The 26,082-nt window shown below is 38.6% G+C and overlaps 1 protein-coding gene across 12 annotated transcripts in view; it reads left to right on the top strand.

Annotated features, from left to right (window-relative positions):
• vit (vitrin) overlaps positions 1-25,428 on the top strand; it is a 31,114-nt gene extending 5,686 nt beyond the window's left edge. For 4 of the 12 annotated variants that reach the window (XM_088610112.1, XM_088610113.1, XM_088610111.1 and 1 more), the window contains exons 2-23: positions 4,220-4,313; positions 5,962-6,027; positions 6,478-6,634; positions 7,246-7,379; positions 7,936-8,013; positions 8,297-8,371; positions 8,812-9,021; positions 10,632-10,670; positions 10,775-10,828; positions 11,405-11,467; positions 11,765-11,827; positions 15,738-15,809; positions 16,149-16,214; positions 16,899-16,955; positions 18,127-18,195; positions 18,795-18,842; positions 19,616-19,681; positions 19,858-20,005; positions 20,815-20,918; positions 21,079-21,305; positions 21,677-22,190; positions 22,820-25,428. In XM_088610112.1, the coding sequence (XP_088466238.1) occupies positions 4,280-4,313; positions 5,962-6,027; positions 6,478-6,634; positions 7,246-7,379; positions 7,936-8,013; positions 8,297-8,371; positions 8,812-9,021; positions 10,632-10,670; positions 10,775-10,828; positions 11,405-11,467; positions 11,765-11,827; positions 15,738-15,809; positions 16,149-16,214; positions 16,899-16,955; positions 18,127-18,195; positions 18,795-18,842; positions 19,616-19,681; positions 19,858-20,005; positions 20,815-20,918; positions 21,079-21,305; positions 21,677-22,190; positions 22,820-22,998 (2,523 nt within the window). In that variant the 5' untranslated portion in view covers positions 4,220-4,279 and the 3' untranslated portion in view covers positions 22,999-25,428. The remainder of the gene's footprint in view (positions 1-4,219; positions 4,314-5,961; positions 6,028-6,477; positions 6,635-7,245; positions 7,380-7,935; positions 8,014-8,296; positions 8,372-8,811; positions 9,022-10,631; positions 10,671-10,774; positions 10,829-11,404; positions 11,468-11,764; positions 11,828-15,737; positions 15,810-16,148; positions 16,215-16,898; positions 16,956-18,126; positions 18,196-18,794; positions 18,843-19,615; positions 19,682-19,857; positions 20,006-20,814; positions 20,919-21,078; positions 21,306-21,676; positions 22,191-22,819) is intronic. The other 8 variants (XM_088610117.1, XM_088610116.1, XM_088610115.1 and 5 more) reach the window with 8 other exon arrangements.
• The last annotated feature ends 654 nt before the right edge of the window (positions 25,429-26,082 follow it).

Below are 26,082 nucleotides of genomic sequence, written 5' to 3'. Positions count from 1 at the left end.
AATTGGCTCGTCCTGATTCAGGGATAGAGAAGAAAAACAGAAAAGTGAATAATCCAAGCTCGGTCTTGTCCTGCGGAAGAGAGCAAACTGAGCCGATTCATTTCTTATGCCTGGGGGGGACGGGCCAGTGAGTTACTTAAATTTTTTGAATATATAGAAATAGCGTAATGGTAAGAATGTCTTGTAATAAATCAGAATGAGCCATGACATGGAAAATATCCTACTGTACAACAAAACAGCATCAAAGAATCTATCTCATTCAGAAGCTAAACCTCTCCTTTGAATCAATTTAAGCTTTTAGAAAATGCCCTTATCACTTTTAAAATCAAAAGTTTTTAAACCTTTGAACCCTCACCCAAGCATTTCCTTTTCATGTGCATACATGTAGTGCTTTAAAGAAGAAACAAAGCATTTTGTGGCTCTGAGTTCTGAGGTACGCTTTAGTGGATAACTCTGACTTTAATAACCAGTAATGTTCTTGGCTGTCATAAACAACTGAATGAAAAATATGACATGTCTCATTGTGGCTGTTTTTTTAGATAAAAGCCAAAAATGCAAAAAAAAACAGTAACTGGTGACTAAGTGGTGAACTAGAGTGTTTATAATATTCAGTGTGTGACACTGTGTGTACCTTATTATGAACAGTTCAGTTTATTTGTATACGAATGCAGTGAAATGCTTATTTGTATGTACTGTGTTCTCCGATACAAAGGAATTTAGGAAACACCAAAACATAAATACAGAACAGCAGCAACAACAACAACAAAGTTGTTAAATAACATCCAACTTAAATACAAGTCAGCAGGAGCAGTGTTCTCAAAAAGTGTTCCTTGGGTGGGATTTGCGATTTGTTATTAAATACCACAAGCAACAACATACAGTATAAAACTAGCAACACGTTATATAAAGAAATGTAGGTGGTTGGGCATATTATTAAAACATATTATGCTTTAATGTCTGTGTGTTTGTTATAGTGAGAGTTAAAATGCTTGTTCTTTTTCAAAGATTTTAAGTTCACAGAGACAGTTATCTCTTGCAGTATTAGGAAGTTTATTGTATTTGTTGCTTATTTCTTCAAATATTAGTTAGACCTTTGCTGTTCAAGAACAAAGAACACACTTGTGTATACCATTTACTCTCAAAGACAAGACTTCTTCTGATATGTCCCATTGTCCTGATATCCTTCATGTTTTACCTCTTTCTGTCTCAGTACATTTTTAATGGTGGGAAAAAAAAATCTAAGGAAGGAACTTTGACCTGTAAATTTGGCAATTTAAGAGATTAAAACAGATTTGCACAATGAGCTTTGATAAAAGAGGTCCCAAATAAAATCACAGCAAAGGTGGTGTCTGTGTTATTGGTGGCCTATGTTGATCTGTGTGTTGTTCTTTAATACAGTAGAAAACATTTGAATGCTAATGAACACTAAGCTTTCCAAATGGGGTGTAATGTTAATTGCCATTAACACAGCGTGTACTTTAATCCTAGACACTAAAGTGCTCAAGGGACACAAGAGTTTCCTCATCTGCAATCTATGCCTGGTGTTCATTCACAAATTGAATCATTTGGATAATAAATCAAAACACCTGTGTTTTAGGGTGGTAGTTAGTTGCTAATTGAAAATTACCTGTGTGCTTGCATCTTGTGGAATAGAGTGTTCAAATTAAAGGGATTGTTTTGTAAAAGCAGGTTGATGTCATGAAGCTAGTGTACTAGGTACTCATTTGGAATGAGTGCCATAGAGATTGTACTTGTCTGAAAAAGTGTCTTATGACAAAAAGAACTAGCACAAATGTTAAAGGTAAATAGCAGGGGTAATATATGAAGTGTTTACCCATATTATAATAATAATAAACTTTATTTTATATAGCGCCTTTAAAGGTGGCTTCTCAAAGTGCTTTACAGGATGACAATAACAATAAATAAGGAGAATACACAAGATAAGACACAATTACAATATATAGAGGAGACTGTGGATGGTGGTACTAAGAAGAGCAGAGGGGTGAAGAATGGAGCCAGTTAAGTAAAGGCTTTTCTGAAGAAGAGGTTTAGAGAAGGTTTAGAGAAGGTGACTCTCTGATATCCTTGGGCAAAGAGTTCCAGAGCTTGGGGGCATAACAGGAGAAGGCCCTGTCACTCATACAATGTAGACGGGCTTGGGGGACAGTAACAAGGGCAGAATTTGAAGAGCGGAGGTCTTCAACTAAACTCTATTGTTACCGAAGCAGTAATTTGTTTGAAGTAATGGGAGGGAAGTGATTAAATAAAGGCTTAGATAGAACTTGAAAACAGTAATTTTGGAAGGGAAGCTGAATTAGAGCCTAAGGCACTGTTAATACTTTCAAAAACAGTGCCTCATTCACAAACTGCCAAGACATTAACTGGCTTGAAATGTTGTATTTATTAACTATGCTCTCATGAAACTGTTGAATTCCTTCAATGAAATTAAAACCTAATACTTGGTATGTTCTAAGAATAAGATTTTGCTCTATAGCTTTTCTAGTTTAGCTGTTGTCACTTGGTTCCTGTCATGGTTTTGTGAGCTAAGTGCAGAATGCCCAAAATGGGGCTTAGAAAAAGATATTGAAGAAAGATTTGGAGGGGAAATAGGTATTCTTTTTCATGAAAGTAATTGCTTTTATTCTGCAATTATATGATCAAAATTCAACATAAGTAAAACATTACTACAAAAGCCACAGGACAGGTTTCTTCATGTATAGTATATCTAATTTTTAAACAAAAGGAAATTGACTGTACTTGCACTACATCAAGTTAAACCAGAAAATTAAATCCAATCCATTTGCAAAATAACAAATGAATTTGTAGATAGTAAATGGACTTACCAGCTGTAGTTTAACATCACTATGTAATGCTTTTCTTGTTTGATTATTTTGGGTCACTGGTTTGTGAAAACAAAGAGTAAGTTAAGCACTGGGAGTGGGATTAAGCAAATACATGTTCAGATGTTCGAAACTAATCTCTTTACATTAAGAAAGGGGCTTTAAGATTCCTTAAAGGTAAAGAAAGCCATTACCAGAAATCAAATTATGGCTTATGCTGTTAAGTTTGTGTAAAGAGAGACTTTGACGATTCTGCTTCATGTTGTTTTTCAAGGTTGTGACAAAACAAAGTCGAGGTTTGAACAAGCAGCCCACCTGCTATAAAACCTGGCCACTCTCATGATGTGTGGTTGTGAGCTGCTTTCTCTGTGCTCTTTAAGGATGATTCCTTTCCAAGTGAGGTCCAGTATGTGGTGACATGACGAAGCATTTCATCACCCATCTCCTGCTTAATAATTCCCAATTCTTTCCCATCATGTTAATTCATTCCCAATTCATTCTTATCATGTCTCGTTCCCGACGGGACGTGATTAAAAAAGATAAGGATCCTCTACTTAAAGGCAAGCCCTGTGGTAGGGAAGTGCATTCTGCATGTAATGGAAAATTAACTTAAACCTTCACTCATCTGACCAGACCTTCATAACTAGAATACCTCCCAGGCCTGGAGGTCTGGCTCCATTGTAATTTTAGGATGATACATTAAAGCAGTATAACTGTGACGTATTAGCCGTTTACTGTCTGTGTCCCATCTCAAGATTGAATAATTATTTTGCCTTTTTTAACTAAATGACCCATGGAATTAAACAATATAATGTAGCCTAATACTCCCTTGTGTATTATTTCAGTACAGTCCTCTTCAGAGTGAAAGTTTGTAAGAGTTTTATGGCTTTCATGCTGAGACAGGCCCAGCTCTTGTGCTTTTTTTAGCAATATATTCTGTTTATTCTATTTAAATCAGACTTAAATGATGCAGAAAGATTTTAAGTCCACTTTCTGTGGTGTACAGTATAATGACTTTACAGCTGTGAGGGAAATGCAGTCTCAGATTTGTTGGCCAAAATATTTCTTGCAGAGCTTTTAATATAAGCAAAACAACTTAGAAAAGTTTGCAGACCCTAGAAGACATGAAGAAAAAAATAAATGTTGGAATTGAAAGTAAGCTAATTATTATTGTGCATTAAGCAAATTATTATAACCAGTTGACAATAACTTGTTTTGGAGTTCTGTCACTGAAATTGCATTTGCTGAGTAAACAAAGTCCATGTTTTATAACATTAAAATAATTACATTTTTTTCTTAGATTTTGTTTCCAAATAAATGGTAGCCGAACATTTGAGTACAAAATAACAAAAACAAATGTATCGCCTTTTGTTTAACAGACCACAGTGACCTGTTCTCGTCACTGACTCACTCCTGGATCAGTATTGAAGCCTGACATCATGAGCACATCTACTCTCACAACGCTTTGTGTCGGTAGGCTTTTTTGATATATAATCTAATTTTGCAGATTTTAAGCCTTGGTAACAGTTTTAGAAGTGACCTTTAAGCCATGTATTAGTTATTGATGAGCAATAGAGCTTAATAAATAGAAAGCCGTTGTATAGTGTAAAATTAATTAAGTATAATTTGCACTTTCGCTAATAAGACATGTATTAACTTTGTATTTGTCATTTACTAGCACTCAAATATATACATATATACTTGAGTATATATATATTTAGAGTACCACTAAAAGATTGACAAAACTTTTAAATGAGAGAAAATAACAAATGTGAAAAATACTTGCATTTATTCCGATGATGTTATATATTCATCAGAAGGCAGGGTAGACTTATTAAAAGTTAGCTTATTAGTGAAAGTTTCAGTGTTGGAGGTGTTGTGTTAAAACTGTAAGTTTTTCTTTATGTTCAGTTCACATATTATTGAGTGGTGGCCTGGCTGAAATGAGCCTCTTAACCAAGCAGCTCATTGCAAAATCCCAATACATTACATTGATTGTGGCATCTGTTGGATGAGAGCCAGGAGCCTTTAGGAAAACAGGAAGTATTGTCCCAAGTATTGGGTTTTGGATTGACAGCTGAACCAAAAATGTGATTTAATTTAAGATGAAGTTCATAACCATCTTAGGTTAGATGTCTGAGTTATTAACATACTTAATGGAGCAAATAATAAAAGCACTTTATTGAGCAGCTTTGGATTCATGCATGCCTGAGATACGTATTTAATTAAAATTATATAACATCTTTATAATAAACTTTAAATCTGATAGTTTTATAATGTGTGAAATTATATTAAATAAAGAAACATATTCTTATGCTATTATGTTTTGGTAAACTGTTAATAAACCCAAAACATCACAGTGATGCCATTGAAGTTAATTAAAATTACAAGAATAAGGAATACTATACATACTGATGCACAATAAAAGCACAGCAGTCTGTATTTCACATCAATTTCTCACTGGGAACAATGTTTTTTTTTTTAAATACTGTGCAAAAGTGTTGTTTATTGAATAGTATTATTCCTTGGGAAAACATAAACCTGAGATAATGCAATTGTATTTTAATATCTAGACCTCAGTCAGGGTTACAGTGTATTTGGGTTACAGTTGCCAAGTAAGGTGAAGCAATTCAAACCAATAGCCATTCAAACAGACATTTCATATAAGAACAGCAAAGACTGGGACCTGTTTGCAGCTGCAACAGCCTCCCACAGCAGTCTGTCCAGAGGCTGATGAGGTCTGTGCGCAGTGAAGTCATACCTGATGCTTCCTATGCAATGTTTTCATTTTGGCAGCGACATGTTTCATACTAATAACACTATTTATTGAGCTCTATTTTTGTTGATATGGTCTGTGATTATGTCTAACTTACGTCTCCGTTTAAAATATTTGATTAAATGCATTAGGACTACTTAGGCATTTTGTTTGAGCATCAGTGCAACAAGCCCATAATTAGTGTATTCTAAATAGACTGCAGTTAGTTTTTGTTTGTGTTTGAGACTCAAACAGAAAAACCACTGTAACCTCAGTGAGACTCTCGCAGGCCCTGTTTTTCTGATGTATGAAATTTGACTCGTTACAAAGTGAACCTGTTGCTTGTTCTCTTGATCTCTATTTCAGCTTTGTTGCTCGCCAGTGGCAATGGAGCAAAGCAAAATGGGCAAAAAAACAAAAAGCCCAAACAAAGTAAGTACTGAAGCAACGCTCCTGTATGGAATTCAGAAGTACAGACTCATTCAAAAAGACTTGCTTGTGCTTCATGCAACAGTTTTTGAGAAACATTGTGAGCTGAGATGTTATGAAATAGGTGGGACTCTGTAAACAAAAATGGATGGGGAGTCCTTGGTTTTCTGGATGTAGTACTATGTTTTACATACCCTTTTACCAAAAGATTGGTATTTTGTTTCAGAAGTAGCTACTTTACGTAAATTTAAAATCCAGTGTCATTTTTTAAACCTTATAACTAAAAATACCATGTCAAAGCATACTGTTTCTCTTTTTTCAATTTCTCCTTCATTCTTGAAAAGTATATTTCATACTCTTCCTGGTTTAATGTCCATATGGCAATGTAGAATCATGTTTTGCATGAACAGCAACAGGTGGTGTGAATTTACCCATGCCAATCTTTACTCCCAGTTGTTCCTCAGATAGACTGTGATGTCCGAGCAGGGAAAATCAGTATTCCAGAATTCATTGCCAAGTGCCCTGCTAATTGCCGGGAGACCAAGCACCCTGTGTATGGAGCAGACATCTATGCCTCCATCTCCAGTGTCTGTAATGCAGCTATTCACAGGTCAGGATTGTGGAAAGATGTTCTGGAGCTTTGCTTATCGTCCTGTCACAGTGTTTGGTTATTGTCTATGACAAAGGGCTGGTCGATGCCGTTCTAGCATGACCTATGAAGTCCTTTGCACACACTGTCTGCTCACCTGGTACATATTGTCAAGGTTCAGCACTCCTCTCTTATTTTCATTGACTCTTCTTTATTGTTGTTATCCTTGTGTATTGAAGGTTGGCTTTAGTGCTCATTATGTCTTATATTAACTGTTGTTATGGATGTTGTTACGATGTGGTGATAATGTGGTGAAAATGACTTTAAGAAATTGGTTCATGAAGGACAAAGGTTAAATTGCTTTTAAAAAGCAAAGCTTCACACAACAATAAAGTATTTCAAACTATGTTCATAAACAGGTTTATGGCAACTGCAACCATCAGAGAGCAGTAAAGAGGTTAATGTTGGAAATGTTAATAAAATACATGTAATATGACTTGTTTTTCAAAGCAAATTTTGGAACACTGGTGAGAATTTGTACATCTTGGCACTGAACACGTAGTGTAGACACAAGAACTGAACCTGCAGATTTTTTTAGGTGTTACCTACTGACCTGGAGGTTTGTTTGGCAGCGGGGTCATAACTAATTCCGGAGGGAAGGTGATCGTGAGGAAGGTGGCGGGGCAGTCGGTGTACAGAGGAAGCTTCTCCAATGGCGTCCGATCTCTGTCTCTTCCCAAGTGGCGAGAGTCCTTCATCGTATCAGGTGAGGCCCTGGCAGGCTGGGAGGAGAAGGAAGGCCAGAATCGGAATCTTGGGGCAGGTCCTTGTTGCTCTCCATGCTATCCCAGTCTCTGAATGTTTGTCTCTTGGCAACATCGGAAAAGTGTGGTTTCATTCTGAAAACCCATCAGGTTGACAGAGGGTCATCTTTCACAGTTGTCCAGTTGAAAGCCACAGCGCTTATCATCTAGTTTATCATACAAATGTACAGTACTTGATAAAGACTATTGAATCATTTTGGTGAGCTTCAATCAACTTGATTATATTCTGATGTGTAATGTTTTGGTTTCTGTGGTCATCTAGGTGGAAGGTCAGATCTCAGAAAATTGTTTTTTTCACTAATTTAGGAAAATTTTGTTTGGAATATTTTATAATTTTATATTTTCAGGACTCTTATTTTTCTTAAATGTCTGTTCACTGCTTTTTATGATTACAATCTGCTACATAGATTACAGTGCAAAAAAAATCCGAGAAGCAACATGAGGCTAAGGAGAAAGGAGATAGGAAGGAAGTTATGTGACTGTGTGTTTGTTTCTCAGTGGGTAAGCCAAAGAAAGATGTGATCTATCCCTCCATCTTGGAGTTCCTACCTTCAAGATCTACTTCTGTTAAAACAGGTAAGATGCAACAATAGGTATTTCTTGAATCAGGAGACAATAGTACATTTATAGCAGTAGAAATCTTGCCATGGAAATGCAGGGGAGTGATCTAGAACATGATGTTGAAAAGCTGACTAATTTTGAAAGTCTTTCAAAGATGTGGTCAGATGAAATCCATCTCGCTAAACTATTGTTTTAGGGCATTTATTGGGGCTTGTGTAATTTCAAAAACTTTGTTTTTCTCTTTTCTATTCAACTGAAATATAACTATGAATCAATAGAGATTTTACTTTTCTAACAGAACCCAAAAAATCAGAACAAGACACTAAAAACACAAAGAATTCTGGAAGTTCATCGGAGAAAACCTCAGATCAAGGTATGGCAATAATTTACAAGGAGGTTATCAATTTCTTATTGCAGAATCTGGAGGAAATCTCTTGGGGCTGCTTTTCCCTGATTTACAGGGTGTAAAAATGGAAAAGCTCTGACCAGATCTAATCAGTTCTGGACTCCAAAACCCCAACAGACAAAAAATCAATTAAAGATTAATTATCTTACTTCCTCAGAGCTGTAAATAATGTTTTAAGAATGAATACAAAGTGACAAAGGTCAAGTCTTCATTTCTAGCTCCGACATGACCACTGCTCATTTTGAAAGGATAGTGCTAACCTACTTTTCCCACCTTTCTTTTGTAACATTGACTCAAGTGTGACTAAACTACAAAAGCTAAGTCCGCATCAAACTGCATGCTGGGTTTTTCAGGCATTCCGGTAACTCAGCTCTTCAGTTGAAGTTCTGTTTTTGTCTTCCTCACAGGCCACAAGGAGGCCAAGGCTTCCACAACAGCCATGACTCCAACCACGACGGTGACGGAGCCCACCACTACCCCAGCACCCACCACCACCACCCCCAGACCCGCAACAACCAGCACCGAGCTCCCCACCACTACCCCCACCCCGAGCTCTAGCCCTGCCCCCAGCAGCCCTGCCAAACCCCGGGTAGCGCCTCACAAAGTCCGGGAAGCAGGTCAGTGTCGGAGGGGCAGGGATTGCTGCTCAGGGCACTGCTCACACACATCAGGAATTGAACAGCCAGGACAAGGAAGGACAGAAGTAGTTGGTCACCTTGAGGGAGGGTTTTCAATCAGTTATCCACGGACTGGTAATCCGATAGAGAAGGTTGTCATTGCTACGCTGCCAGAGGGGACAGCTTTTTTACATGGTGCCCCTGTCTGTGCTATTGTTTGTGTTTTTACAAGGGTTTTACATTACAGAGAGAATACGAAGGGCTTTTGCACATAAAAGCAGAAAGACTCCTGTCATTCTATTCCAAGAGACTCCTTAAATGTGCATTTCACTTAAAAGCTCGCAACTGAGTATTTTTTTAATTTGATTGATCTTTTTGTGATCTATGAGCTACATTAATGTTCTATGTGATAGAATAAGCATTTATTTATACTATAAGAGATAAACAGAACTGGCAGTCAAAATCAGTGCATCGGCTCCTACAGATTATACAGTATCCGTGACTCTTACACCAAGACATATTACATCACCGGGGGTTGTTCGCTTGCACAGTAGTTGTGGGATTTCTATCATTTCAAAGAGAAACTCCTGTAGACAACAGCATTTCTTTTTCACCACTCTTTTTCTAGTATCGTTGCTTGCTGAAATAAGTTGGTGGCGAGCCTGTTTTGTTGCCAGATGCCCGAGCACTATTCTTTCTGAGCATGATAGACCAGCTTGAAATGCCCATGCGTTTGGAGCACCGCTGTGAATATACTGTATTGCTTAGTCTTTCTGATTCAGGAAGTAATCACATAAATGGGTACTGCCGTGCAGTGTCGGGTGTCTGCTTGCTGTCTTGGGGTGTAAGGTTAATCTCTTCTTGTGTCTGCAAGTCAAGCTATGCTTTTGTCCCTGTTTTTGTTTGTATTTTAGTGAATGTTCATGTGTCTGATGAACTTTGCAATGCCTGTGCCCACCAGGATATTTCTGAATGCTTATAAATCTTAAATAAATGAGTGAAAGATCCAGTATTCAGTACCACTCATCCTAACTTGCATTTTAATTGTGGATAGGTAGTAATTCAGAATATTTTCATCTTCTAAACATAGTCCATAGGAGTTAAAATTCTAAAACAGTTAGCATTTATAAATCCATTAACTCTCTGAAAAGGGCAGGATCAAGATGATAAAGGTCTTATAGTTTATTTTTAAAAACCTCATGACAGCTTAGGATTCTTCCAATTTAAAATTACAGTATTTCAAGAAAGAACAGACTTATGTGCTTTAGAATTTGTCTGTACAAATCCTGTATGTTTAAATAGTATTGTAGATTTTGTTTCAATTACTTGCTGACTTCTTTATTGAAATGTATCAGAGCTTTTCCGAGTGGGTGGACTTACCCCAGATCCTCCTTGAAACCTTCACCTCAGTAATATTCAAACAAAATCCTAATAGCAATAGACTAACAATCTACAGGATTTCTATGAGAAAGAGGCAGACTTTTTTTCACTTACTGTTCTCCTAGCATACTTTTATAGTAATAAGATATAATGTTGTAATCATGTCTGATGCACTTTAACAAGATTATAAATGCATTAAACTATTTTCTTATTCTCAACACGGGCTTCAGGGCAGGTACAGAATTCTCAAGCAAAAGGGCCAACACAAGGTATGGTTTAGAGGTTTTGCAGATTATTTGTCTGTTTTAAAGCAGAAGTAAAATCCGGTCTGCATAAAACTGTCACACTAACTGCCAATAAACTGTCTTCCAAGCATTCAGAGGCACTTCCAGCTATGCAAGTAGAAATTCTCCTCGTATCAGTCCAGGTAATCATGCTTGAAATACGCCGATGTCTTTTCTGCATATGCCACAAACTAGGCCAGCGTTTATTTCTCACAACGGATGCCCACAGAAATTAGATTTTTTTCTGGCTTTTCCTTCAACCTCACTGTTAAGTATTTTATTCTGCTTTTCACAGATTGCTGAATGAAACCTTGCACTGCAGTGTTTTTGCTTTGTGCTGTTTGTGCAGAGCTGTTTTTCCAATCGGTCTATTCAGTCGATCACAGCTGCCTCAGCTATCCTGCAATGGTTCTTTTTGACTGCTCTGCTGCTGTACACACTGGGGGCCACATCTGTTGGCTTTGAGAGCTTTAAAACCCATTAGCACTGACAAATACATGGTGAAAAGCGGTGCTCAGGTGTAGATAGGTGCACATCCCACACAAGAGGTGAAAGGCAGGTTGCATTATATAACATCCTTAAACCAGATGACATTGATAATACATCACAGGCCATTGTCTCATCAGTTCTGGAATAAGAATAATATCTTTGTTCCTAAAGTAGAAATCTGCTGCCAGTCCACTAGTGCTTTACTAATACTGTATAATGACTGTGTATAGGTTTTCGCCGCCAGGACCCAATAAGTACCTATAAAAGACAGTCTGGAGCCCCTGCTAATCCAGGTAAGTCACTTTCTTTCTGTCTTCTCTAATGAAGGACGGCGTCTGTCTTTCTTTGAACTCACACTGACGTAAACCGATCCAAATACAAAGATGTTTTGGAGTGATTGCTTAGATATTTTCCAATGTCCCAGAACATAATAATACTAAAAACATATTGTGAAAAACAGAATATATTTTCTGTAGCAGGAAAGCCACAGTAGTCTCTTAGATACTTTTTATATTCATCTCCTAGTAATTCTTTTTTTAAGCTTCAAATCTTCAGGTTTCTCCTTTTGTTTTTTTCCTCTTGAAAATCAGCTTATAACAGAGTTCAGCTTTCCGCTACAGAGAGAAACCAACAAGCTGTGCAGTCCCACCCCAGTAAGTGTTTGAAAATCCTCTCCATCAGAAGGCATACTATTTAACTGCAGCGGTTGCACTGTGATCAATGGCTATTACCTGGTTCAAACTTAAAACTAACTAACCATAGGTAATAAACCCTAAACTGATTCTGATAACTAGGACAATTAATAAAATCGTATTTAAATAGTTTCATATACTGTGCTAGTACTGCATTATTTCCGTCCAAGATTATTTGAACTTTCTCTGCATTAATTATGAGTACTGACACGTATTGCAGGAATGCTTGCTACTGTAAATATAGCATGCTTGCGAGCTACAAAAAGTGGTTTTGTCACCTACTGCTTTTGATTTAGGTTTGCCTGCCTCATTTAGGAGTATCACATGTGATAGCATTCTAATGAGAACTCAGTTTCTGCTACCCTGTTCAAACTAAGCTGTGCCTACACGTTTTAATTTCTTTTTAAATGATCCATTACGTTCCTTGAGTACCTTGTACAGTATTCTCAGTACTATTAGCGAATCTTTACTCACAGGAAAAATAACTTGAATGACTAATAACTTAGTCCTTAGAAGCAGATAGTTCTTTTTGCCTTCACTCACCAGTATCTAATTCCAAAGGGTAGCTTGATGTCAGATTTGCACTAGGCAAAGGCCAGCACCATGACAAACAATAACCATCTAATCTGTTACACTAGGACTTCATCACTTAAGTGGAATGACTTTGACAGAGGCAAGTGTATGTGCTATAATACTTATATATTGTATTTAAATGTAATATGTTTTCCCTTCCTCTAGCAAGAACCTTGGTGTCATTCTTGACAGAGACCTCTCATTTTTATTCTGCACTGGCCCACTGTCGCCACTTCTTGCTGAGGAGTGCCTCCAGCCCCTTCCTCCCTGGCTCAGGCCCTGCTGGCTGGCCTCCCTGCCTGTGCTCCTCAGCCTCTCGCCCGGGTCCTTTCTCTTCCTCGCTCCCCTCGTGCCGCCCTGCTGCTCCATCCCTCCGTTGTCTCCCGGCTGTTTCAAAGCGCTCGTTCTTAGCTGCTGCTGCTTATGTGAGGACCGAGGGGGTTTTCTCAAACTTTTATGGGTTTCACTCTTCTTAAATCCCTGAAAAAAGGTGCAAATTCTGCGGGAGAGGGACGGGCGGTGATGTTGAAAGTCAGTGGTACTGACACAAGGTTGTCTGTTTGATGCACGCCCTCCCCCACTTCATCTCCAGTCCCCCCAATCTCTGTACTCCCTCCTGACCCCCCCCTCCTCCTCCACCTCAGCCTGTTCCTGGTCTCCGTTCGCCCAGCTCCGGGGCCTGTTCCTTCTTGTCCCTGGAGCCGCGGCGGGAGAACGAGCTGGATACTGAAATCGGATCTGTGCTGCCCCCGGCCACCTTTCTGCGTCTCCTCAAGACTTGATCCGTTCAGACGGCACCTGTGATCTCTCTTGCACCACCAGCCGATGCTGCACTCCGCTTAATGGCTTTCTTTCTGGGCTGTAAGAAGTCATTCCTTACCTCCATGTTTCTTACTGCTCAATGGACATTATTTTACTCTGATTTTACTCTGATCATTATTAGTTGAATTAATAAGCTATTAGGATTCAAATCCTTTTCTTTTACTTGAGGTATTTTATTGCTATTGCCCTGAATAAGGCCACCCGCTAAAAAGCAATCATAAGCCAAACATGACAATAAAATAACTCTTCATTTAATAAACAGACCATAGCCAGTGCATAAATTGAAGACTTCAGCTGCTTGAAACTACTTAATACTATTTAATAGCGGAGTCTGAAATTTGGAGGCTAAAGCTTTGTATCCCTCAGTCAGCGGATTGTGACTGTGTAGACTCCTGAGTGTAAGTTTTTTTGTTTCTTTTTATCTAAAATATCCAAGCCGTAAGATAACAAGTCTAATGCTCAGTCTACAGGTCAGTGCACTCATACACTTGCCCCCAGGACTACTGTATATACAGTTGCTTGTATGGACTGAGGGCATGGAGGAGCACAAACAATGACTCTGTGCTTCACTTATTCACTCACTCCCACTCTGTTATACCCTCTAATCTCTGGGGAGGCCTTGGTTGCTGCTGTCTGCACACATGTATGGTTCACTAACTGCCCCGGTCTGTATTGTCCACAGAGGTGTTTTTGCAAGTTCCTGTCAAACGCGGCTCTTCTTTTTGTTCATGAAAGGGGGGATCTAGGATGGAGCGCGATTGACTAGATAGCATGACTATCATGTGGGGAAGCGAAGCCTCTCTCTTTCTTTGGTTGCTGACTTTGGCTGCTGGGTTTGAAGGTGTCAGCTGCACTGAAACTTTACACAGAGCTAAACTTCACCCCGTGAACTTTGTGGCATTCTTGTCACGTGCTCGGCTGTTCTCGGTCTTGGTCTGTGTCAAAGTGCTTTCTTTATACCAAAAAAAGCTTTTTATCTGGGTGCCTTCAAGATTTTAGTGGAGCTGTAGGCTGTCCATACACATGTACTGTACTTTGTTTTCTTAAACTTTTCTGTTTCTCTCAAAACTAATGCAATTATTAAATACAAAAGTAACATATTCAATAGTCAAAATTATATCTTACAATGGTGTTAGATAGGTATTCGGAAATCAAATATTTGAAGGAGGTAACATTTTTTTCCCCTAAAGGAAAGGTTTTTGGTCAATGTGCGTTTCGTGAATTTAGATAGGGAGGTGAAACTTGGACTTGAATGCAAAAACAATTTAATAACTATAGGATGCTATAGGATGTAAAATACTGATGGTAAAATACATGCTTGGAATAATAATGCTATGAAAAGGAAACAAATGAGTTAGAGCACAAACAGAACTGTGTGGCATTATTATTAGTCGCGACACTGAGGTGCCAAAGGGCTGGACAAGTGGAAATTGGAACAGGTCAATGTTGGACAAAGAAAATACTTCACCCGCTCCCAAGAGACTAATGAAGCCTCTTAAGTAAGAAGGTCCAATGACCCCAGTATGTGCGTTGGAGCAAGATGATATAGGAAAACGGCTGGAGAGAGGAGCTTCTGGAAGAATGTATAGTAGGACAGTCTCCCAACTTAGTTCTGGAATTCAGCAAGCCTATTTAAACTACCAACAGCTTAAGGCTGTGAAGAAGGGCTAAACTGGATCAGGTTAACACGTCTTCCATGTGGGAGAAGCCTTTATCAGATGGATAATGGCTGCAGATGATGAAAAGGATACATATATTCGTGAGAATATTTTCAAGCTGATACAGTATGTGGGTTTAGCTGTTTGAGGGGTTAAACCAAGAGAGGAGTCTTTAACAGGGAGGATAGGATATATAGAGACACGAACAATAACAGCAGGGACTCTATTTTATGATTGTATGGAAAACATTTTAAACAGCAATCCTAAATTATGCCCTTTTCTGACTAAAGTAGGTTATAATAAAACAGAAAATGTTAGGCTCAATGGAAGGAAGGTTTGAACTGGGCAGTCTAGAACACATTTCTCATTGAGTTTCATTAAAATGCTGATACTCTTATTAAATGCCTGGCACTCAAAATAAACATACATGACAAGTATCGGCAAATTGCCTGTAGCTATCCTGTATGATTATTCATAAAAAACACAACTTAACCGAATGCTTTTTTTCCCCTTCAGAGCATTATATGAAGGCTTTCAGAAGAATTGTTCGTGCTTTTTTCCCTTATACTTTGGAAGCCTAGCTAGCCATCCTTAAGGAGTTCACACAAGAAACTTTAACAAATGAGCTGTTTCAGACGAAAAGATGCTAGCTTGCATGTTTGCATTCCTTTGTTTGCCCTGTTCTTATTTGTAAATTGGCATTGTTTTTTAACTGAATGGCTTCAGGTATCTCCTGAAACAGGACACCGCATGCTATAATCACGAGTTTGCTTGTTTTAATATTTTGCTTCAAAAGCAGCTTTTAATCTCCCATGCAGCTTTTACTAGAAGGGACTGGCACCACTCTTACCAAAGACCAACCTGGCAGAATGGATATAGACGGCCAACAGGTATTGGTGGCAATAATATCCAAGGAGTTTAAGAAAGAAATCATTTACAAATAAGATGTTTGTCTTTTAAAACATCAATGGTTTTCCATGTTTATGTAAGATGTTAGATTAAGAAATCTACTATAAAAAGAATATTAGATTAGAGTGTAGGAACACTGCAGTTGAAAAAGTTAAATATATAATACCAGATACTAAAACATTTAAATAAAAATATAAATTAACACTAATTTCCAGAACTTCAAACATAAAAGTCTAAATAATAATGAGTAAATATGATGCTATTGTGCAGTTTGCTTCTATCATGAGACACAGTGAATGACTCTCAATTTCTGTATCTAGATATTAGTTATGCGGCCCCTGACTCTGGTTATACATGGACTGAATCGGAAGGTTATGACACACCAGGTAAGGACTGAGAATAGAGGACACATAGCACAAAGACAGTTGATAGCTTTGTGGTCTGTGCTGACTGTGATTCTGATGTACGCATCATGCACATTTATCTCCTGTTGGGTAGTAATAATTAGTAAACGAGTCCATGGCGGCAGATGGCACTGTTGCCTCATGCCTCTTGGGTCCTGGGTTCAATTCTGACTTGGTGTGCTTTCTGTGTGGAGTTTGCATGGTTGTCCCGGGGTGTCCCAGTCTCCTTCCAACTTCCTCTGAGTTAACTGGCATCCCAGAACGGTCCATGTGTAGGGTTTCCAGGGTAGGCGTTGATCTCTACCAGGAATAAGTGTCTTTCTCAATAATGAAGGGATAAAAGTCATGTTTGTCAAGGAGGTAGTGTGGGTCTGCAGTGTTGGATCCAGTCTTTCAGTGAGTATTGTATTCACATAAAAGACATGTCAGTTGGGTAGACTCAATCCCAAAACTTTGCAGCCTGAGTGCATACTTTGTATGCAACAAAGACTGGGAATCGATTCATTTTCGTCGGAATATTACTTGACAGACTTAACCCTTTGCATGGCCTACTGGTACTGCATGGCTTCAGTCTCCATGAGTGATCTATGTGGATCTGCAAGGGCATCTTCACTTGGGCGACAAGACAAGAAAAATCAAGTGAAATGATCTGGTGTTTTTATTTAGCTCAGAGCCCCAGACCTGCTACCTCTGAATTTGATCGCTGGTTTCTTGGACAGTACGGTAAGAAGGAATGTTTTTTCAATGAAAGGGAAGATCAAACCAGGAGGTGCTGCCCTTCACCTTCTGTACCCTATACCGTGAATAAACCCCCCTGCTATTCTTTGGGATGTAAATTGCAAATACAAATGCAAGCAATTATTATTACTTGAAAAAAGAACTTAAATTCAATATATTGTGGAGCTCCTGTGAACAATCCCCTCAGCAAATGTTATTTGTTATAAATGTTATAAATCTGAAATGTATTTATTGGGACTGTTAATGGGATCGTCTTGCAAGAGCCTGATCCACATGATTTTCCATGCATATTCTTCTTATTTCAGGTATTAGGATTAACAAATGGTACTGTCATATATTTAGTTAAATACAGTGTTTATATATAATATATTAGCAGCATTACAAATGCAACAAATGAGTATTTGAAACCAATCTGTTGTATTTTAATGCCTCTCAGTGTTTGTGTTGAAACGGAAATGGTAATAATTGTAGGAAGTACTGTAAATATAAATCTGCATTTTACGGATTAGAGAAGACTGATGAAAAAAGTGCGTAATGCTGGACTGTGTACAATTATTTGCAGCAACTTAAATATCCGATATATTTAAACATAATTTGTTTCCTCTGACAAATTTAGTGTGAGGATTTTTTTGGTGTAATAAAGCACATCTTAGTACTTTTTTTTTTTACAGTGGTTAACATTTCAGCTTGATAACTCTAATATTTATATAATGTAATAAATACAGTAACATTGTCACAGAAATATATAAAAATATATATTTCATAAATTGTGTATTCTTATGCTACACCGTAAAATACACAGTGTGTATTTAATATTAACTGACCTTGCATTTAACAATAGTAATGGCATCATTAAGACTAATGCTGCTTTAACGTCTCTAATTGCCTTGCAGATTTTTGACAAATTGGGAAAAGTATTCTATTATTTTGTATGACTGTGTTCTGTCTGATTTGCTTTACTGTTGTTCTTGGTTTTATGACAAAACATTTTTGTTTATAATGTCACAAAAAATAGAATATGTGTGCTAGAAAATGCTTTTTAAACATTTTCTTTTAAAAAATGTATTGTACTTTCCTGCAGTTCTAAGTATTAAAGCAAGATTTTGGATGTTTAGGAGTCAGTGTAACATTTAGTTTTTTTTAAAACTATTCTTAGGCACCAGATTTGGAGAACAAGACACAAATCGTAAAATCATCCCAGAGACAACTCACTCACAAGGTACAGGTAGGTAACAAAATTTCCTCTACTGAAGAATAACAAAGGCAAAATAAACTTTTTTTTTAAAATTCTGTTGAGTCATACTAATCTCATTTGAATCATCTGGCTTCTATCTTTATCCAAAGAGCTTTACTGTTAATCAAATTCCGTTATATACAGGCAAGTTCAGTATAATGGAATTTGATTAATAGTAAAGCTCTTTGGATTGTAAATGCAGAGATAACATTGAATGTGACCTTTAACTTTGCCTTTTCTTCTTATCGTCATATGTATTTCTTCAGTACTAAACAAACTTTCTGGTATAACGTTTTTGCTGGATTTACAGTAAACTGAGTAATATCTTGTTTGCTGCTGGACTAAAAAAAATAAACCATCTGCCTGACCTCACCACCTTCATTATATAAACTTATATTGTAGATGACTTATGTTTGACAAACATAAATATACGTACAGTATATCTGCACATATTCTGCTGTACAGCATCCAGTTATTTGTGCAGGATATGCAAAGTTTTGGACTTGACCCCCAGAGGCCTTTTCTGGATGTACTTTTCAAACGTGTCACAAATTTGGTAACAAATCAAATATTTAATATTTTCGAAACAGTTGAGCCCTTTGATGCCTGGAAACCTGAAGTAAACCCTTTCAACACAGGTAGGGTCGATTGATACTGTAACAGTCTAACTCCCGCAACAAAAAGAACTGGCTTTGACCGGGGTGTTTTCCTACTGAGTGCCGAAGAGCCCCGAAGAATATAGGAGCATGCCGACTTGTAAAGAATAAAATAAAAGACTTTCATAGAGGCAAACCACTCTAGATATATTTTTGCAAAGCCTCCCTTTCATTATACGTGTGGAAAGAGTCAACTGTATAGAACATTTCCTTAATCCAAGAAGATTTCTATAAGGCATTAAAGTTGGCATGCACAAAGGTCCTGAAGTGTTTGAAACCACTTCGTAGCAGTCTTTATTTTTCCAGGTGAGCAATTTAGGCTGTTTTTTTGGGCACATAAACCACAATCAACAGTGTGTTTAGAGTCTAAAAATAAGAGGAATGTGAAGAGAAAGGAGTGGTTGCAAACTGAAACTAACTGTTAAGAAGCTCCAAAGCTTGCAACAAATTTTGCTTCAATCTTTTTTTTCGTGAGTTGTCAAGCACTCATTTACTTACAAGAACATAACACTATTTTCGCTAATTACTCTATAAGCTAATTTAATAAACTTACTGTCCTGCTCTTTATAGTATATTATATACAGTACATACAGTACTGTATAGACTTCACATATCCTTAAAAGTACGGTTATGTAAAGCACTGTTATTGAGATATCATGTGTTGTGACACCATGAAACAGTGGTAAAATAAACAGATTGTTCAGAATCATGTACAGTTTTTCTGTGTTGTCTCTAATGTCATCATCTTCCCCCAGGCATTGGTGCACAAGAACAGGAACTGATCCCCAGAGTGACAGAAACAGTTTCTCAGGGAGATCCAAGTATGTGAAATGAATGCATTTGCTTTAGTATTAAGCAATTGTCTGCGGCCAATCAGCTCTCAACCTTGAGCTAATTCATTTCTGAAACGTATTTCTGTCTTCACTCTCTACTCTCGGTACCCTCTTGTGGCTTTTTTGATTGCGTCTTGTTCTTCGGTGTTGTCATGTCCCTGCAGATTGCAAAGTGGATATTGCTTTCCTAATGGATGGGAGCTGGAGCATAGGGAAGCGTCGTTTTAAAATCCAGAAGGATTTCCTGGCCGAAGTGTCTCAGGTTCTCAACATTGGAATTGCAGGTCCTATGATGGGAATCATCCAATATGGGTAAAAATATTTGGACCTATGGTGTAGTTTTAGTGTCTGTCGAAGGAGTATCTGCTCAAGAGCCCTGGACAGAATTTTGGAATGAATACATGATCACAAATTCTTTGGGCTTCAGCATAAGAGAAGCCATACCTAAACAATTTCTGAAAATAAAGAGATTTTCCATAGCTCTTCAGGTCTCTAGGATGTCTTCAGCTGTTCATGCTTTATTCTGTTTACAGTAAACCCTAAATTCCAAGTAAGTCGGTTTACTGCACTGATTGTTTCCTGCTATACAGTAGATCTATGACTGCGTTTGATATAACACTGAAAAGTGACAAAACAGATGACAAAGCAAATATCTACATTAACATGCCTGTGGCAATCTAGTTGTGTGGAAAAGCATTAAGTTATATCTCCTTCCAAGGCCTAAGAATTTGATATTTATGGAGATTCTTTTGTCATGCACTGGAGCTTACAGAGAAATATTTCATGTTTTTAAGTGAACCAATAATGATGTGTGCTCCTGTAGGTTTTATACTAACACTCCCCTTGAAAATGAAAAGTTAGAAAATTTAGTAAACAGGTTTTCTTTACACTCATTAAAGATTTCTTAATCTGAACTAAAAGGGAGTCAGAAAACATCAGAAACATCAGACTGAATCAAGATGTGTTGATAACTTCCATGGCAAAATTCAAGTGCTTGACTTATAGGCCTTAGTCACGGCAAGAGACAACCAAATCTTCCAAACTCATAAACCTGACACTCTTTAATAAACAGAAACCAGAATTATGCACACACATTTTGGGGTTTGTTTTTTTTGCTCTAGGGATGACCCAATGACTGAATTTAGCCTCAAGACTTACTCCAGTTCCAGAGACGTGAAGCCAGCAATAGAAAAGATAGTCCAGAAGGGGGGGCTCTCCAATGTGGGTGAGTGATACTCAATGGTGGTGTGCATGGACAGCCCCATTTCATATGGGTGAAACATTTTAGATGAGGACCCGTTTAAAGATAGATCCCTGGAAGAGGCTGCCAAGAAGGGGAGTGGGTTTCCCAGCACCTTGTTAAATCTTCCTCTGGGTTTCCTCAGGCAAGGCCTTAACCTACATCAACAAGCACTTCTTCAGCGACTCCAGTGGGAACCGCGGAGGGGCGCCTAACGTTGCTGTGGTGCTGGTGGATGGCTGGCCCACGGACAAAGTTGAGGAGGCCTCGCGTCTGGCCAGGGAGTCGGGAATCAACATCTTTTTCGTTACCATCGAGGGACCTGACGAGAATGAGAAGCAAAACGTGGTGGAGCCAAACTTTGTCGACAAGGTGCAGCTGGAAAAAGAGAGCCCCGGTTATCTAGAGGGTTGCTCTTATTAATGGGCGCGTTGCAAGTTTTCTTGCCCCACAGTTCTTGTGGGGCCTGGCGTGATTAACATCCACACATTGTATTGGTGTTTGGTTAGACCAGACTGCACAGTGAGAAAGAAGGTGATATGGAAATGTCAACAGATTACACCTAAATCCCCGAGCCGTACTGTTTTCACAGTCTTCTGATGCTGAATGTGGATTAAAAGTTGAGTTAAAATAATAAAAAAAAGATTTTATCCAACAGAGCAGTTGCTTACGATGTTCCTACGGGTTTTTCGAATAACTGCCTCGGCCATCTCAACAACGCCCTCTCTGTCCCCTCCACCCAGGCTGTGTGTCGGACGAGCGGCTTCTTCTCCCTCAGCATTCCCAGCTGGTTCGGGCTGCGGAAGACCCTGCAGCCCCTGGTGAAGCGAGTCTGTGACACGGACAGGCTGGTCTGCAGCAAGACCTGCCTGAACGCCAATGACATCGCCTTCGTCATCGACGGCTCCAGCAGCGTGGGCACCAGCAACTTCCGTACCGTGCTGCAGTTCGTGGCCAACATCACCAAGGAGTTCGAGATCTCGGACACGGACACGCGGGTGGGCGCCGTGCAGTACACTTACGAGCAGCGGCTGGAGTTCGCCTTCGGCCAGTACGACAGCAAGCCCGAGCTCCTCAACGCCATCAAGCGCATCGACTACTGGAGCGGGGGCACCAGCACAGGCGCCGCCATCACCTACGCCGCGGAACAGCTGTTCAGCAAGTCCAAGCCCAACAAGCGCAAGATCATGATCGTCATCACCGACGGGCGTTCCTACGACGACGTCCGCGCGCCGGCGCTGGCGGTTCACCGCACAGGTAAGAGGAGCTGGAGGGGGGAGGGCGTGCTGCCGGGGAGACAGACTTACAACAAACCTACAGATAACAGGAGAGTATTTAGTAGTATTGAAAACTGCATTCATTTTTAGATCTCTTGATGTTCACCCAACACATCATATATACCTTACTCTTTGTAAAATAACTTCATCTCCAATATAGTCTTGATGCTTTATTAAATAGTTACTTATTAAATACTACTTATCTGTCGGGGCAGACTACAAATGGAGAGCAAACTTTACCCATACTTTTTATGATTACAAGGCTGTCATTGTCCCACATACAGTATGAAGAAGCTTGAGTCAATAAGGAGCAGGTCAGATGAGAAAGACATGTTCCTTGTTTGCCACCGGGGTGTGAAGCTTTTGATTAACGGGTTCTGTCTTGCCCTTATTAAACAAGTTAAATCGGGCAGAAGTTTAAATAACTGACTTAAACAGCTGTGCAATGATATATACAGTAGTAGAACATTTTAAGAACTATTGTGATAGTTTAGTTGGGAATAAGGTAAGGCAAAATAGTAAAAAGAAAGGTCAGTGGAGAAAAATATTCCCAATTTCACCACTGGACTGTGAAGCTTTGGATTAATAAGCTCTGTCTCGCTCGGTCAGGTGTGATTGCGTACTCTGTCGGCATCGCCTGGGCAGCGCAAGATGAGCTTCAGTACATCGCCACCGACCCCGACAAAGACCACTCCTTCTTCGTCGATGAGTTCGACAACCTCTACAAGTTTGTGCCCAAAATCATACAAAACATCTGCCAGGAATTCAATTCGCAGCCTCGGAACTGATCTAGAGACCTGATCCTTTGGGGGGGGACTGGGGAGGGGGGGGGGCAGATTTATTTTTGTTATATTCCAAGAAACACATCTAAAGATAGCACCCGCCTGTTGTGTAGGAGCTTGTCATGCTTATGTGCCCTCCTTTCTGTATCGGTGGCTTTGTGACTGAAGAGCTTTCTCATTGATCTTATAGTGCCGCGGTTTGCTTCCGGCCTCGTCTGTGGGTGGAGGACATACCTAGGGCTTTCCTAAAGGAAACAGTACAAAGATGACTGTGGATCTGAAGTGTGCTCTCAGCAGAAATCAACAGAGCTCTGCTTGTAAAAAAAAAAACTTGGGGGGAACAAAGTTTGGTTTACAAATTGGGTCAAATAGACAGAGCTAGAGTCCAAGAAATGTTCTGAATAGCTGTGCAATAATTAATAATAGAAAGATTTAAGCACTAATGTGATGGTCGCATGTGATGGCTCAAAAACCAGCAGGACCAAACACCGCTTCTGTAATTAATCATGTCACATAGTGAAAGAAAGTGGATATCATCGGTCAAGAGTCTTATTTGCTTCCAACAGCAATCTTATACTGCTGTGAGTAGGGTTTTAGAGGGGTGGGTTTTTAACAAATCTAGTCAAATAAATAATAAATTGATAATTATATAAAAAGTGACTACAGTCATCTGAAAACAGAATTTTTATTTTGCTGTGACTTTTGGAAATGCACTCGCAGTAACGGAATTATTTTTGTAGGGAACGCCAACTAATTTAATTCAACTTCCTATTCAGTCAAATAACATGCTATGCAAAAAATGTAGGGGATACCGTAAAAAGCAGCTCCTCATATTAAAGCTTTAAAAGCTTTTGGTTAAGGCTACAACTACAAGCATTTCCTTAATATGGAGACTAAAAACACCCTCTAAATGAAGAGGGTTTTAGTTTTGTCGCAACATAGAAATAATTAATTACAATTTAAGAATCACCCTTCTTCTGATTGCCAAGACTTGTGTGCATACAAAGTAGAATACAGTTACATTCTGTCTTGACAGAATAATTGCTGTAGATGCCCCAGCTCTCGAAAGGCTTGATTTGATCAGCAGCCATCTAAGACAGGGTTAGGACCAGGAGGTGCTTTTCCTGTTTTTACAGCAGTAAGCACTCAGCTTTAAAGCACGATACAGTTACAAATGAATTACTTTTTTTTTTTACAGTTAGACCAAAGAATGCCCTTACCTTCCATGTAGGAGCTGGAGATCCAGAGCCAAATTCTAATGCATCCCTGAATGCTGCGCTCGGGGTCTGTTCGAAATATTCCAAAATGCACAACATCAGCTGAGGCAGACACAAAATATTAGACCATGGTGGGGGTCATTCTCAGTGTTTTGTACTACTCACACACACAAGGGTTAGAAGAGTGGTCTCAAACTCTAATGCCAGCAGGACTAGTGTCTTTTGGTTTTTGTTCTAACCTGTTATCAATAAAACAACAGAGTTAGTTACTGTTAGGCATATACTGTATAAGAATTTTCTCAAAATATTTGCTTCATAAAAGGTAAAGTTACCTAGAAAACCTATACCTGTTATCTAACACAGTACTGTATAGTCACTCAGTGTTACCTACTTTATTACAACTCAGTTACAGCTGGTAAGAAAAACTATACATTTCACAGTTAATTCCATCTGGTGTATTGGAGGTTCCTATCCTGGTGGTGGAGACCAGCATGTCTGCTGGCTTTCATTCCACCTGAACTTAATTACCTTATGGTAGCCTTTATTGAACTACCAAGTGATTTGATTGAAATATTTGCAAAGCTTTCATTTACATATCAAATAGCCTAAAAGTAACCTCAAAAGCTGAGATCATGTCAAACAGTTCTTAATAAATGAATCCTATTAGGTCAATTAAGGGGTCAGTTGTTCTAGTGAGAGCTTGGCTGGAACCAAACACCAGCGGCTGTGTGATCCTCCAGGACGAGGACTGGGAACCCCTGGAGGATGCAACCAAGAGTTTGGGTAGAACAAAATATCAGGAGAGACTGGGTCTCCCAACAACTGGGTTAGAGACCCCTCGATCAGAAGGTTTAGGGAAGAGTGGGAGGATGTGTCTTTATGGTAGTTAAGGTGGTCCCTGCTGTATGTGCTGCAGTCTGGTGGGTGATGTTTTGTATAGAAGAACAACTCGACTTGCCCCCAGTGCCTTTTTCTCTGCAGAATGTTTTTTCTTCTCCACCCGAGTATCATTTTTTGAAAATTGTATACAATGCATTTGTACGAGCGCATTACAGCTCTGTAACCTTTCACTTTTGTAGCTAAGACTTATTTATATGACGGCTTCCTTTCTGTTTGTACATATTTAAAAATATAAACTACTTTTGCTTTGTGTTTTGTAATGCACAGTATATTTGATCATTGTTCTATTGCAATTTTTCATAAAATACCTTAAAAACTAGTCATCTCCATGTGTTTTAATGAGTACATAAGTACAGTTAACTTTAGAAATAAATCCATTAAGAAAACATATAGAATTTGTACATTGAGCGTGTTACCTCACAGCTAAACAATTGCTTTTCTGAATAGTAAGCGACATTTCATAATTTCATTTTATAATAAATATAAATATACATATATAAATATATATTTTTAAAGAGCTGCGTTTCTTGAACTTTATCCAGCTACATTGTTAAGGACCAACTGGACTGGCTGGAACTGTCTGGTTGAAATTTTAGGTACTAAACTATCTAATGGGCTTGATGAGCTGAATGGCCTCTAGGTTTGCAACAGGCCAGCTGTTTTTCCAAAGCACATTTGCAGAGTATATGTGACTGCCAGCTTTTCAAAAAAAGAAGCAGGCAACCGCCACTGAAAGAAAAGTCAGATCTGAAAACAAAATGCATACAAATAAAACGCACACTTCTGTGAAATACAACATATTTTTTATTATTGTTATTGTTAAATCTCTCGCTCCCCTTATGGGGAAAAAAAAAAAGAGAATACATCATGGAAAAAAAGAGTAAACTATAATAAGATCTGTACAAGAAAATTAGCATATTTATCAAATACACATGATATTTAAGAACTCTCTATACAATTGTACTTAAAAGAG

Source organism: Lepisosteus platostomus, chromosome 17, assembly GCF_059453375.1.
Source record: "Lepisosteus platostomus isolate fLepPlt1 chromosome 17, fLepPlt1.hap1, whole genome shotgun sequence".
In the NCBI taxonomy this organism is placed as follows: domain Eukaryota; kingdom Metazoa; phylum Chordata; class Actinopteri; order Semionotiformes; family Lepisosteidae; genus Lepisosteus; species Lepisosteus platostomus.
This window is presented reverse-complemented; position numbering and strand designations above follow the sequence as displayed.